Raw genomic sequence first — 15,982 nt, forward strand, 5'->3', positions numbered from 1 at the left:
TAATCCAAAACTGTTTATGAGTGAAACCAGAGTGAGCATTTCATGCTGCTACTAGGATTGCAAAGCAGGCTTTCTTGACTGCAGTGGCTCCAAGCCAGCACCAAAAGGATTTTCTGGAGCCGCCAAGTTTGTGCTGGATTTCTTTCCAGAGCAAAGTTCTGAGGAGGAGGAGGAGGTGGGATCACCTCCCAGACGCGTGTCCGTGCTTCTCCCCATAACGGGTCAGCACCCCTGTGCCCACACTCCTCCCACCCTGCCTTCCATCTGTGTCCCATGGGTGGAGTCTGTCACTCTCACAAGCACTTTGTGATGATCCTGCTTGGTCTAGGAGCAGCTCTGGAAGGCATCCATGCAGCATCCCCACCATGGCAGACTATGTATTTTGAAAAGGATTTTCCAACGTGTTCTAATTTGGTTTAATTCCCACTGAATTCACAGCTCAGTCAGTGGTGGGAGTCTTCAAAAAAGAACACCCACGGGCCAGAGAAAGCACTGTTTTTGGACAGTATCAATCCTCCTCTGGGTAGAGGAGGTAGGAGGGAAGGCACTGCCTGCCTGGCACACATTCCACATCTCCTCACACACAGTCACCTCTGAGAGACCTTTATTCTTCTGCCCTCTGAGCTGTGTGGTCACTTCCACCTGAGTATTACCACCAGTGCTGGCAGCATTTCATACCCAGTTTTGTAGGAATAACCTCGCAGGAGCAAGGCAGTGAGAAGTCAGAGAGCAGAGAATTTTCCAGCATGCTCAGTAAGGTTGTTTGCTGATGGATTTTTATATACTTGATTACCGAGCTGTTAAAAAAATCTCTTTGGAAGTACTGTCTGTCCACCAGCATTTCCCCAGTGGGTATTGTCCTGAGCATTTATGTGACAGCTTACATGCAGCTAGGCTCCAGCAAAGACTCAGGCCACCTGTCTCAGGCTCTGCACCAGCAAAAGCAGCACAAGCTGGGACCTCAGAGCTGGCACCAAAGCACACCACGCTCAGCCTGCTGGTCACTGAGCCCTTTCCTCTAAGGAACACAGACCTGAAGGCTCCCTGCCATCCGTCAGGATTGTGTTTTCTCGCCTGCGTTACTCTGTCCTTCTGCTGTCAGCATCTTCTTGGAAGGTAGGACAAGGGCAACTGTGAGGCTGTTGAGAAAATATAAACCTTCTTGGTGTACCCTCCAGCTGTCCCCCCAGTACCAGCCAAGTTTCTTCCTCCACCAGGCTACCTGTGCCTGCTTGCTCTCCTCCTCCAGGTAAAACTCAAATCCACTTCCTTACTTGCCCTGCCACAACTTAAACTGTCATGGGGTCGACAGCCGGCTGAACATGAGCCAGCAGTGTGCCTTGGTGGCCAAGAAGCCAATGGCATCCTGGGCTACATTAGGAATTGTGTGGCCATCAGGAGCAGGGAGGTCATTCTTCCCCTCTGCTCTGCACTGGTGAGGGCACGCCTGGAGTGCTGTGCCCAGTTCTGGGCCCTCAGTTTGGGAAGGACTCGAGATGCCTGAGCGCGTCCAGAGGAGGCAACGAGGCTGGAGAGGGGCTGGGAACACAATTCCTGCGAGGAACGGCTGAGGGAGCTGGGGGTGCTCAGCCTGGAGAAAAGGAGACTCAGAGGTGACCTTATCACCCTGTACAGCTCCTGAAAGGTGGCTGTGGTCAGTGGGGTTGGTCTCTTTCTCCAGGCAGCACTGACAGAACGAGAGAACATCAAGGGAAATAGAGGTTGGGTACTAGGAAAAAGTTTTTTTACAGAGTGATAAAGTACTGGAATGGTCTGCCCGGGGAGGTGTTGGAGTCACCATCCCTGGATGTGGCACTCGGTGTCATGGTTTACTCGAGGTGTTAGGGCATGGGTTGGACTCTGTGATCTTGACGGTCTCTTCCAACCTAGTGATTTTGTGAGTTCTGTGAATTTGCTGCCCCTCCTCACAGGTCACTTCCTCAGAGGTACTGCCACATCCCCTCACCCATGGAGCTAGAGGCTCTGGGCAGGATTTGCTCTCCCCAGGAGACAGCAAATGGCTGTGGAAAAGAGCTACACAAAATGATAGTCCCCTCACCCCTCTGGGGGCTCTGGCAGCTCCACTGCTGAGAACGAGACAGGCTGAGCAATAGAAAACTGACAAACCCTGATTAATAATAAAGTCATAATGGAAGCATGCCAGCTGGCAGCAGTGTGGTCTGTCAGCAGGGCTGGATTTTCACAGAGGGAGCCTGCTGTCGTCTGGGTCTGGAAAAATGCACAGGAATTGTGGAGAGTTAGGGCGTCCCCCCACCCTCCTCCTTGTCAATAAAAGTCCCACCCTGTACCTACAGACCAGTCACAGCACCTGACACACTGCTGGCCATGCTGGCCACCCATTTGGACAAGGCAGTCACTGGAGGAATGGTCTGCAGAGGGGAAAAGATTGGGGTTTTGGGCTCACACTGAAGAACTCACTGATCTTACTGACTCCCAGCCTGAGCTGGGCACAGATGGATTCACAGAAGACACATCTTGACAAGGGATTTCACCTGCAAGATGTGCAACAAGGCACTGACACGTGAAACATGGGCAGTGATTCAGAGCTACAGATACAATATTTATTAGAGAAAAAGGCCATTTTAAAGACACGGCCAGAGTGGCAAGCACATTTCTCTCCCTCTCAGGATTTTTGGTAGAGGTGCACAGAGAGAAATGAAAGAGAAAACAATTTCTATTTCTGCTCCTTGTTTTTCCCATGTGGAATGTGTTTGGAGAATTGTTTACCTGGGGTGAGTGCTTGGTTGGATTCAGGTGAGGATTGAGCCTGATGGCCAATCTAACCCTCCTGGGGCTGGACTCTCCAGAGAAGGTCATGAGTCGTGTTAGAGTCAGAAACAGTAGGATGTAGTTTTAGTATCCTCCTTTTATATAGTATATTGATGTATTTTACCCATAGTTATAATAAAGAAATCATTCAGCCTTCTGAATGGAGTCAGACATCACCATTTCTTCCCATTGGGTTTGCCTGCATTTACAATAGGCCAACCCTGGGATCACATACAAGCACAGTCTGCAAGACTTGATGCCCCTCAGGTATCACCTGTAAACAACGTCTCAGGCCAGGTCTTTGGGATGCTCAATGTATTAGCTCAGCTAAATAGCCAGGAGGTAACTGGACAGTGGTTTCACACTGTCACGCATCTGCTAAAGCTAAAAGGGCATTGCCATAGAAAATCACTTGGGTGTAAAGCCTTGTCCTGCCTGCTAAGCATGACAGACCAGTCCAGGTGAGACAGCTCAACAGGGTACTTTTGCCTGGATTACACTACAATGTTTTCAATAAACTGCTTCAAAGAAGACAAAAATATGACTTTTACTTAGAGGGACCTGAAGAATCCCGTTCTTCCAAGGAAGCTTGCACAAGATGATCATCCTTAATATGATCTAGCTGGTAGCTTTATCAGAACTTTAACACTCATGTTTGTGTATGCTCACTTCTCATTAAACACTGCTTGGGTTTATTGAACCTGGTGATAGCTAGTACTACACTTAATAGCCTACTCTGTGTAGATGTTAAAAGTTTGCAGCATCTGTTTTTGGTTTTTTTTGCAATAAAGCCTGAGACTTTTATGTTTTCCTGATTCTAAAATAAAGGGAGGGATTATTTCAAAGGACATATTAGAAGAGAATGAAAAAAATAATATTGTACCAGCTGGAAGGAGATTGTGGCTTTGGAATATGAATCAATTTTCTGGATTTCATTTTCTACTCACACGCTGGAGCTGCCTTTTCCCACCTCCACTCAAGAGAACAAGTAGGGACATAACTTCTACTTTTTTTTTTTTTCAATTATTTAAAAAACTTTTGGTATAGCAGATGACACAAAATGTGTTAGCTGCCCACTTCTGCAGAGATGCACAGTGAACCTCAGTAACACACTATGAGCTGAATTAAATTGTCTGCCAAAAGCAAGCAAACTTTTCTAGACAATCTGTTATTTGACACACTCTAACCAGTAAAGCCTGTTGCACCATCTGCTCTGCATAAAGTCCAGGGTACATGTTTTACATGGTTCTAAACTTAGCAGCGAGCCAGAGTCAACATTTCCACAGTGGGGATCCCCTGCAAGAAATTCTATCAACAGCTCTTGCCCTCTTGGCTTGGTGTCCGAGATGCAGGAAAATCCCTTTCCCCAGCCTATTTTCACCTGTTCACTGCCAACCTGACACCCCAGGTGAAGCTACACTGCTACACACACAACTCCTGCCCGTGGGCATCCAGAAATACCCTATGCAATCACAAAGAAACCTCAGGATACAACTGCACCAGAGGAGGCTGACCTGTTGGAGTTCTCAAACACTCCAAAAATTTCAAACCCCTTCCAACATTTTCCTGCCAAAAAAGGGAACACAGCCAGGAAAACTACACACAGACAGATACACATATCCCAGCTGCCTTGCATCAAAAGGTAAAAGGGGGGAAGGCAAATTAGCTCATTACTGGTTCTGGCTGTACTTCTGCATCTCTAACACAGTGGCTCAGTCAAACTGTTATCTGCTATCTTTGATATTTTTTTAATGTTAGAGGAAGGATAAAGAAATTCTTCTTGCATCACTAAAAAACATTTTAAATTCTTATACACAGCAGCCAGCTGGTGTTTGCAGAGTTTTTACACAGCTTTTTTGCATTTCAAATACAGCTTCTCTACCAGATAACTTCCCGTGACATCCTGGCAGCTCGGAGTATGGAGAGGGGAAGGAGCTGTTGGACCACCTGTGTCAGCAGCACAAGGGGGGCAAAAAAGGGAGGGAAACTGGGGTGGACAAGCAGTCAGAATGCCAAAATACTAAAATATGTAGGGGGAAGCACACAGAAAAATAAAATGCTAGAATGAAGCTGTAAATTGATGTTTATTAACTTCTTTCATAATTTTAGTCGGTGTGTCTGCAGAATAGCTGACAAAATACAAATATCTGACTCCACTAGGAGTCTTTATTTTACTATGACACTAGTATAACTTAATGTGACCCAAACTCTCCAGACTTTTTCATATTTTATAATCAAATTGTGTTCTTCAGTTGTGTTTAGGGTCAGATCACACACCTGCAGTAGTATTTCTAGAAAAAAAAATCCATGACAAGACAAGACAGTGTGAAGTTTGGTACTTGTGTCTTTTTTACACTGTGAATTTTGTTTTTCCTGGCTTTTGATCCTTGAAAGCCTGACTAGTGCTGGGTTTACAGACTTTAAAATATTTGTTATGTTCTCTTGGGGCTGGCAAATGGATTATACGACAGGTGTTCTTGAAAGACTTCTAACCCCAGAGACAAACCAAACCTCACCACCCCCAGGAAAAAAAAAAAAAGAAAAAAAAATGTATTTTCATTACCACTACCATTTAAGATCATATATTTATATATTTCAACTTCCCATTTACCAGGATGGGTATAACCCTGTATCTGAGCTCTATTCCCCAAAGGAAGCTGAAGCACCCCACTGCCACAGGTGTCCTCCCTGCAGCCCTAGGATAAACTTGGTGCAAGTAAATCCCAATGACACCTGCAATAGAGTGCAAGCAACAGCATGAAGCACCCCAACTGCAATTCCCCAGCATTTCATGACAGCAGATTTGGGGAGCTCCCATCTGAGCATCCAGCTACAGATCTACAGATAAAACAAATCAGTTTATGACTAAGCTACTTTATTCTCCTCTAATATTTAGCTGCTATTCTGTATTATTTTATTGGTTCCTTGCTGAGGGGTGTGAAATTAGTTACCTGTAGGCTGAGAGAGGGCATCAATGAAAAAAATGCTTAGTAACTTTAATTTTAGCCAGTGGCTAGAGCAGAATGGCTTGGAAGACTCTGGTTGTAAAGGAATTACATGGGGGAAAAGGCTTAGAAAACTAAGGGGGGATGGGAATGGCAAAGGCACCCTCATGCACTTTGTTGAAAACAAAATGCAAAAAACCCAGAGTTGGTTTGTTGTGTTTGGGGGTTTGTTCCCTCATTTTTAAGTTCTAGAAAGTACAGCTGGTTGATGGAGAAGATGGAACAGCAGAGATGTGCCAGTCCACAGTACTGCTGTCCTGATTTCATTATCACTTATCTCAAAACTCATCTCTCCATACCTCAGTCTTTACATCCTATTCACAGTCTCCCCATCCTAGAAAATTCTGAATGGCAGAAGAAACCCATCCATCTCCACAGTGAGCAGAAAGGCTCATATACACTAATTTGTTTCCTCCAATGTAACACTTTCATCTAGTCTTTATTAAAATATTAATTGACTAGAAGGAAAAAAACCCACTTGTGAAAAGCTGACAATGGCTTTTACTCTTTGGGGAAATTTTTGCAGCCTGTAAGAGAAAGAACAGCAAGATCTCTTCATACAGACACAAGCACAGCTCCTGGAAAGCTCATGGAGAGGAAGAATTTGAATGAGCTGCTTTCATGGTTTGAAAGCCTAATTGCCAAAGAGACTTACAGCAGCCACTGTGAGGATGGCTCCCTGCAAGAAACAACACAATAGAAACCATTGGAAAAGAATAAAGGAAGGGGGAAAAGGAAAGGACAAACACTAAGAATTGGCACTCCCACCCATCAAGCAGGTGGAGGCTGCCAGCATTTTCCTTCTGGAGTTCCCCTGCCCCATTGCAAGGCAGCAAGGGCCTGGCACCAGGGCTGCAGCCACATGAAGGGGGGAAAAAATGTCAGTGTAAACCTGACAGGACCCAAAGAGGAGAAGGAGGTTTGACAGCAGGGACAGCTCTCCAATTCCCTGTCTCAGGCTTTACAGGCAGAACCAATCTCAGTCAGTGGCCTGATCCTGTTAATGAAAACTCCTGTGTATCTGCATTCCATTAAAGTCACCCTGGGAACTCTGCCCCTTCCACTTGCACTTCTCTCCACACAGCCCTGCCACTCCACCTCCAGAAATACATCTTTTTATGGATGAATCTGGGTATTTTGGAGAGAGTGGATGATGGAAAGATAACAGCAAGCAGGAGTTGGGAGCCCTTCAGATCTGTCCCACTTCCCAGCTCCTGCTGGGACCCAAAGCCACCCCACCACTGGCTGGTGGGACAGGGAAACCAACAGAAGCTCCTGTAGGGCTTTGGAAGGGACCTTAAAGACCATCCAGTTCCCACACTCCTTATGTGGGCAGGGACACCTTCCACTAAACCAGGTGTTGGAATATTCTTTTTAGCTCTGTCACTTTATATTTTATTATTAAAATGGCGCCAAGGCTGTGGCTACATCTCAAATGTAAATAGTGCATTTGTATACTACACCAATTCATGGAGTGGGTGTCTGTATGATGGATTAGTAAAATTCCACAGCATCTTTTCGGAATCAAACACAGTCTCTTTATCAAAGAGGTCAAGCACATTAAGTGTATTATAAATATGCTTTCAGCATAAAAAGAAGTTTAAAACATTAATTTTTGGTCTCAGCATGTTTTTGATTCAAGCACATTAACCATCTTTTTTCCCCTGTATGTTTTCAAAAGAATGACTTGTTTATAACAGGTTTAGGCAACCTGGTGTTGGAAAGGGAATATGACCCTTTCTTTTATTAAATATCAAGATCTAGACTTCCCCTGTTGGAAGTACAAGCACTAGATTTATTTATGTCAGAGGAGTAGAACAGAAAACTCAGAGCACACAGAGAAAAATCCAGCAGTTTTTTTGAGCAGTAATAACCAGGGCAGCACCAGCTAATCCTCCCAGCACTGGTGGCTTTTTCCTAGCCCAGGTCATATGCCTGGAGTCACACACACTGGAATTGTGATCACCAGCACAAGGCAAGAGGTTCAGGATAGCTTCCCAGGAGGAAAAGGCCACACTGCTCCCAAATCACTGCCCAAGCCCTCCTGCCCCCTCACCCCTGCTCTCCACAAGCCACATCCTGGGTTTATCTGCTCAATAGCAATTCATTGTACACTGAATGCATGTTCTATGTGCAGTGTTACAGCAACCTAAAATTCTGCAAAGCAAGAACAAACTTCTCATGTCTCCCAGTTGATTCTTGGAAGCCCATTAAGGAATCAAGGAAGGCGCCTATGGGGACTTGCAAATGAAAGAACCACGTGTTCTTTACTTAAGTTGTCTAGATCAGCACACACAACTAACATTTGCTGGGGAATCGAGTGATCTTGGTAGCTCATTGGCACCCAAGATTGTATTTTTATCTGTAAAAATGCCACAAGCTAATTCTTGGCGCAGAAGGGATTGGTCTCAGGGCAAGTTGCACAGCTCTGTAGCCCAGCAGCTGTGCAGTGTTACCATTTTCAAAAGACTTAGCAGCATTGCTACCTAAGGATCTTCCCTGGGCTGCATGATCTGGAGGCAGACACAACAAATTCTCCTCTGTAAATGTCAGCAGTCGCAGCCGGTGAGTTCTAGTTTCCCCTTAACACACAGAAGGAGGATCAGACCAGAGATCAAATGTCAGAGTTACCCATGGCAGGAAATTTATTTCAATTAGATGGAAGTGAAAAAAAATACTGAAGCTTTCTTTTTTTCTAATTATGTTTCTAGTTTTCTGCAACATGACATAAATTTAAGGTTGAGAGAGGAGATGGAGGTTTTGAAAGGAGTTCTGATTTAAATCCCCCGAGGAAGACAAAGGGTGGTTGTTAATAAATCATGGCTACCTTGATGCACCCAGAGGAAACTGCTGGGAGGCTGGACAAATTCACCTAGGAGAACCTGAAAAATTTGAGATGACTCAGCTGTCAGAGGTGCTGGGAAGCTGAATTCACTGTTCTCACCCATAGTGGCCTCTGCCTCCACCAGCTGCAGAGCTCAGCCAGCATCTGCCCACCTCTTACTGCAGAAAAAGTACAGATGTGTGACTCCCTCTCGCAACATGCTGGACAGGCATTGGCATCCCTGCTAGCCAGAGGTGGTGTCAGGGCTTCAATTGGAGCTGGACATGGTTTGGCACTGACTTAGGAAGGAAATAAGGGCATCCTTCTACAGCTGTGCAGGAGAACCCCTGTTCCTGCACAGTCTCACACCAGCATATTGTGCTAGGTGCCTTTTCCATATTCGAGCAAATGAGCACTGAAACATTTATAAAACACTCAGTAAGTTCACATTTCAATTTTGCTACCTATTCATTTGGCATCCAATTCATATCCTTCTATCTGAGAGCACTGGCCACCTCTCTAAAGCAGGTTTTGAACTTCAGGTGCGTCTCAGCCCTCCCACTCTGGTGGGTCTTTCTCCTCTCTGGTTTCCCAAATGATTTCCCAAAGCAGGAAAATGGGGAGGATGCAACAACTTTCAAAGTCACCTTCAGGAACAAAGGATGCAGGGCCCAAAATAAACACACATTTGATTTCTTTGCAGCACTGGGGGAGCTCAGAGAATACAGAAGGCAGGATCTGGAACAAGAGCTGCAGCCCTAGAATTACTCCAGCTCTGGACATACATTACAGTTGCTCAGGCTATGTATGTGAAACCTTGCATGAACAACATATTTGCTGTACAGTGGTAACATAGCAAGTGTCAAACACCAGTGAATGCCCAGAAGCAGTGGCAGACTGAGCTGGGAATCCAAAAACCACACCATGGTCTGCTAAAAAAAAAAAAAAAGGCATCTCAAGCTCTCGGCCTTGCTCTTCATGCTTCCTTGGTTCTGTATTTGGAATACAAGGAATACAGAACTCGCATTGTAGCCTTCGTATCTCCGTTCACAATATCTGTGGATAAACCAGAGAGAACAAAACCAGATGGGAAGTATTAGCAATCCCTGGAACAGGATGAGTCTGCACCTGCCAAAGACAGGCTCCCACATTTCCCCAGTTATAATGTGGACTTTGACAATGGAATTGCAAGAGGAAGTGAAATAGGAACTACACAAGTAGAAAGTAATGATTTGTTAAATTAGCATGAAGAAAAGGGGCTTCTGCTGCACTCTGTTGCTGGAAGACAAATAAAGGCAAACAATGCAGAGTAAGAAATTCACTAGCAAAAAGCAGAGTAGATAATTAATAGGGCTTTATATCTTGAGGTTTTTATGATTATTCTGTGTCAGGAATGATTCTTTTTTGCACACTTTTTTTTGTTGACACTTTATTTTTTTATTGCAATATTTCCATCATGTTTTGCTGACATTTGATGCACTGTTTTTGTTGGGGTTTTTTGGTTTTGTTTTAATTTATTTTTCAGCTTCTTTCTTCTTCACCAGATAAACTGCTCTTTTATTTAAAAATTGCAGTGGAAGAGAGTAATGGATTCAGAGGGGTTTCTGTTCTTCTTCTGATGCTGTAAATCACTGGGAGAAAGACTAACAAAGAAACACTAGTTAAATGAGATCCTTGAAGAGTTTAAATAGTGTTGCTCTAGCAAGGACTCATAAATAATATTAAATTCACTCACTAGCTGAGGATTTCCCCAGTGAAGGTAAAGGACTTGAGGATGTTGGCACCAGTATTTCTTATGCTGATCAGCTCTGTGTTTGAGGCAGTGCAGAACAGCCGGGGGGGGGGGGGGGGGGGGAAGGAAAGCACAGATTTATTTATTTTCACACAAAAGGTGGATCTCAGCATGGATACCTGAGCCCACACCCATTATTCTGTTAATGTGAACATAAATAAAAGCTCTTTAGCTTTCCAGGCTCCTAGCTCTGTGCAGCACAGCAAAAAGCCCACAGCCCAGAATGCCCAGCATGCAAAGTGCTGACATCACCAAAGCAGTAGTGGGAAAAGAGAACAAAAGGAACAACAAAGGAAGCCCTAAATCCTCTTTCCCTCTCCATGATACCATGTGTTATGTCCCCAGCACATGCACCCACTCTCAAATAACTAACAGGGAGCTAGAACTGGAATAATACTTTTTATTTTTAATAAAGATTTGACTTCCTTTTTCAGCCACAAGCTTGTAGAGGAATATAGGCATTATGTGCCCTGCAAGAGGTCAGAATGCAACCACAGCACCACCTATTAATTAACCACATCCCTCCTCCCATCAAGAGCTCTCACCAAATTTTTCTGTGGGGAATTTTACTTGGAAAACTGGACTCATCCAAATGGAGCTTGTTTGTTTGTTTTTGTGGTGGAGAAAGAAAGAGGGGCATGCATGTACATTGATTCAGTGATGGAAGCATTCACTTGCATGAAGGAGATCAAAATTAGCTCCCAAGTCTGAACCAAGCATAATAGCAACTAAAAACCTGTGACTTCCATATTCAGCAGGCTGACCCACCACTCTTCAGAGTTTGAATAGAGTGATTAGTGTTTCTGATTTTCCACAGAAATTCTTCAAGGTATCTTCCAACAGAAACAAGCTTGCTTTTAATGCACTGAAAGTTTTTATGAGACAGGAAAATAGCTTTGCCTCCAGCTCAGCTGCTGTAATTTCCCTAGGAGCTGTCACTGGTTTAAATTTTAACAAACACTGAATTACTAAACAGTTTAAGTTTAGTGTAAAGTTATTAAACTTATAACAATCCAACTTTTTTAGTATTGAAATAATGATTTTTTCAAAAAGAAGGTCTGATACCTCTACAGTTCATTCTGCATGAGGAGCTGTAGGGCAGCCACATAATGAAATGTGCCAGAGTCATTTCCAGAACCTGCTTCCTGCAATTACCCAAACTATTGCTAAGCTGGGGCGTTAGCAATTCTATTCCAGGTAAGTTTGCATGTCATGACTCACCTTCAGAGTTCACAGGAAAATTCAGAAGGCCTCCCTCTGCTAGCAACTCCAGTGCCAGGTTAACATTGTGGAGCTGTTGGAGAGAGAGAAATATTAATATTGCTGACAATATTTTCTAACCAACAGAAGGTTTTAAAAAGTATTTCTCTAGTAGCCGAAGATCATTCAAAGGAATATTCATAAATATGTACCCATATTCCTCTCCTCAGTTTTGATGAAGTGCTCTTCAGAATTTTTACCAATTATCATATAAAATTAGATGTAAAATCCATCTCCAGCAAAACATATCCCATGAGGTGGGCAGAAGAATCCATTTATTTAAAAATAGACCTTGCATGCGAAAGACTTGTGTTAATGAGGAAAACAGGCTAGATTCCTAACTGGTTCTAATGGATGCATGGAGCTATTTCTGGGTATTTTTAAAACAATGTCCATATGCTTACCACACTTGGAACAAATGAAAAGGGGAAAGTTCTCTTTATTTCCTTCAGAATTGCAAGTATCAGGTATGCTTGTTAGCTAGAAGGTTCTGCTGTACTTCTAAAATGTCTATTCACATTAATAGTAGTGATTATATACTTAATAACACTCATCAGAAATTAATCCCACATCTATGAATGAAAACTGAGGGTTGTTTCCTCATTTTTCCTCATTGTTTTTTATCTCCCTTCCCCACATAAAAGCAGCATCACACACATAAGCAATAGTTGTAATCAATTTTTTAAAAGTAATATCCCCTTCTAACAGCTTAAAGGTAGTTGTTTACTTGGTTGGTAATTAGCAAATTCCCTTCCTCTAAAGGAGTAACAAGACCTGAATGAACTTCAGATTGTCTTTTCCTGCCTTCCCTGAGCTACTGGGCAATTTATCCTTTTGGAGGTTGCTGTTCCCTGTTATGTTGTGACAATAAGCACAGGATTCCCCCCTCCATAAGCCAAGCAAAACCCCTGTGCTATGAAGTGAAGCAACAGATTTATATTTCACCTGGTTCTCTGATTTACAAGTAACTGAGCCTGCCTGTTGGGATTCAGGTTTGTTTCCTTCCTCTGATGGTCAGCAGACAGGAGAGCTTAAGGGCATGCAGTTCTACACAATTTGCTGATTGGAATGAATAAATCAAATGTTTCCTTAGTGAACCAGCACAGGTAAAAGGGTATATTTCCCTCTCTGAAATGCACTGGGGATTTTCAAGGAATGGCAACATGCACACTTCAAAACCCACCTTCAGACAGAAATACCAATAATTATCCAAGAAAGGGAAGCCTTGAAAGTAAGATGCTTTGTCCAGCTGTGCTTCCCGACTCCAAAGAGCTGGACAGTTTTCTAGAACTTACAACTGGGCAGCAGCCAGGACATCTGGGGTGTTTCAGCTCTGGGCCTGTTTTGGCAAAAGAACCAATTCTGACAAGCACACAAGCCCTTCATCATCATCATCTTCATCTCCTGACTGCACAGATATCACCCCTAGTTTCAGCCTGAACTATTTTGTGATCATATTCTTTGTCTCAGAAAACATACACCTTTCTACATTCATAAGCACCCAGGGCTGCACTTCTTTACAGTTACTTGTAAGTGCCTTTTTTTGGCAATAAACACCCCAAAAAACCCTGCAGCAAACCTGCCCACGTGCAGTGTTATCTTTTTGCACCTCAAAATTGATCACCTCCTAAATTTCTGTCATGAAATGGCGTTGGTTAGAAGGAACTATAAGGTGGATGCACCACACTGATCCCAACAGCGCATGTGGTTGTCACCATTCCAACAACAAATGAGATCTTTTAAATCCCAGCAGAGGCTATATCTTTATACTTTACTGCAGCAATTAATGTCTAAAATGACAGGGAGTTAGAAAGCACAGGGGAATTGAAAGACGCGCTTTGTGTACAAATGACAGCTGAACTATGGCCAATCGATATTTTTAGTTGTCATCCCGCTTTTCATTTTGTAATAAGCATCAGAGGAGAAACAACTGGGAAATACCATTCTAGCAAAGTGTTCAACAGCAAGTCCAGTCCTTGGGAGTAACTTTGCTAAAATGAAATTACTACATTTTGTAAATGTAGTACATTTCATGTAAAGAATTCTACTGAAGCAGTACCCAACCCCATTCTGTTCTTCTCTGATGCCAGTGATGGGCAGGGTAAGAACTAGGAAGTCTGAGCTTTGATTTACACCAGAATTTTAGGGCTAGCTCATTTCCAGAAAGATATCTGTGAGGCTAGAATAGGGCTGAACCAAAAAGTATATGGTTGTTTATGAAATTTTAAATAAGAAACTACTCCATTTATTCCTCTGAATAAAGCTAACAGAAAAGTTAAAAATTTCTGTCCAACTCATGGGAACAGACCAAACAATTTTGAAAACTGAGTGGAAGAGAAAGGGAAGAAAAACAACTCTTACGAAATGCTTTGATTATGTCTGATTAGACCCTTCAAAATATATTTTCCTTGTTCTTAGATTAAAAAAAAAGAAAACACAACATTTTTTTTTCCTAATACTTGAAACAGTTACCAACTGACTGCAATGAAATTTTGATGACATTTGAACCTAGGTGTCAAACAATTGTTCTTTTAAACTTTCTGATGAAAAGCTCCATGGGAATGTTTATTTGTTAATATAGGACCTCTGAGAATTTTTGTTACAAATAAATATTGCCCAGGGGCATTAAACTCTGCCAAGGTTGGGAAAAAGATGAAAGCTTCATCTGCACGGGGAAGCCGTAATGCAAACCATGCCAGAGGAGAGATTTTCTTCTCTGGCAGCTCTCAAGCAAAAAAGATCTGACACATTTCACTTCCAGAGATTTGAGCGCAAACCAGGAAAAATAGCTACAGTTTCAAGAGTTTCAGAGCTACTCAGAGACTCAAATGAATAAAAGCCTACCCACACTAGAGACAATCTGAAAATACCGCAAATATCTCAAAATATATCAACATTGCAGACCTGTGGAGGAGGCAGCCCAGGCACACACTTCCTTCTGGCTGGTGACAGCTTTTACTTTTAAAGCACAGATGAAATCTGCCTGGTATAGGTGGAAAAAGGTGCCAAGCAGGTCTGGCTGAGTATTTACAGCCCCCAACCTCGGGGGAGGAAAGGATGTAAACTCTCAAGAGCTACCCAAACACAGAAAGGGCCCTCAAAATGTTCTGGCCATGTTCTTGATTAAGCTATGTTTTTAGGGCAGCATAAAGAAACTCACAAAGATTCAGTTCTGCTATGGAAGACGTGTCATCTTGAAATCCTGTTTGCAGGACAGACTGGTAGAAGAGAACACACCCATTCCCCAGCACACAGAGCCCTGAATTTCATCAGAAGGCTGCAGAAGCATGGCCATGCCAAACAAGTGTAAGTAACAGGTGTTTGCCTCCCATGAGATGCTAATTTTGAAGAGGACACCGACCTGTTCTGAGATATTTTGACAGCCTGTGTTGGCACTGCCCCAAACCCCCCTCCTGCAAACACCATGGGCATGGGACTTCACACACACAGCAGCAGCAGTGGAAGCAAGAGGCAGAACACACAGTTTGATGGCTCAAGCTCTAAATAATTACACAACAACCTACCATCTCCATGGTGCTGGCTGGAGTCAGGAAGAAATTCCTTAAATTCAGAAAGTAACCCTCTAGTTGTCCAGTCAGGAGAAGTAAGATAACCCCATCTGAAAACTAGATATGAATTACCTGAAAATTATTTGGCTTTAGTAAACCATTCCAGTAAATGCCATTCTAGCAATAAAGGAATTAAAATGTTACTCAGGTAAGCAGACAGCCTGATTCAGCTCCCTCAACCTCTTCCACACTGAACTTCTTATTTAGTTAGATAAGGCTCTGAAATTCATATTTGTGAAAATACAACCTTGTAAAAGGACAGTTATTAAAGCAAACTGTTCCAAATAGAAAAACACTTCAGATGAGCATAAATACATAACTATAAACAAAAGAAAATTGTGCCTCATTATGCATGACAAAACACTTGAAAACTTTCTTTTCTCACAGTTGCCCAGTGGAAAAATCCAGAAGAGCACCCTGTTCAACAAAGCCAGGGTGCTTAGCCCGAATTCTCTTGCAATTTCATACTCTAAAGAAACTCTACATTCAGAGGACAAGATTTTGAAATGTGATGAAAATAAGGCCTTCATACCATGAAGCAAATGCAGCATCAACAATCACTAAAAACAGCAATCAACTTAGCTTTCATTTTAATGCTCAGGACACCTTTATTTCCATCCTGACAAAGAAAGCACCCTTAGGAGTTGGGCTGACTCTGAAAATTACTCATTGTAGCATTACAAGGGCAGCATTCAATACAAAGGCTGTATTTTTGCATTAATTATTAGCTTCAGAACCTCAG

General features: G+C 43.0%; 1 protein-coding gene across 6 annotated transcripts in view; it reads right to left on the reverse strand.

The window, feature by feature from the left end:
* The window catches only part of PARVG (parvin gamma), a 120,540-nt gene that overhangs the window by 88,872 nt on the left and 15,686 nt on the right, over positions 1 to 15,982 (reverse strand). For 2 of the 6 annotated variants that reach the window (XM_041713647.2, XM_012569265.5), the window contains exons 11-13: positions 15,196 to 15,297; positions 11,633 to 11,705; positions 8,417 to 9,675 (exon numbers count right to left, since the gene is read on the reverse strand). In XM_041713647.2, the coding sequence (XP_041569581.2) occupies positions 9,596 to 9,675; positions 11,633 to 11,705; positions 15,196 to 15,297 (255 nt within the window). In that variant the 3' untranslated portion in view covers positions 8,417 to 9,595. Of the gene's footprint in view, positions 1 to 8,416; positions 9,676 to 11,632; positions 11,706 to 15,195; positions 15,298 to 15,982 lie in introns of those variants that run through there. The other 4 variants (XR_012053650.1, XR_012053649.1, XM_030263407.4 and 1 more) reach the window with 3 other exon arrangements.

This window comes from Taeniopygia guttata, chromosome 1A, assembly GCF_048771995.1.
Source record: "Taeniopygia guttata chromosome 1A, bTaeGut7.mat, whole genome shotgun sequence".
Taxonomy (NCBI): domain Eukaryota; kingdom Metazoa; phylum Chordata; class Aves; order Passeriformes; family Estrildidae; genus Taeniopygia; species Taeniopygia guttata.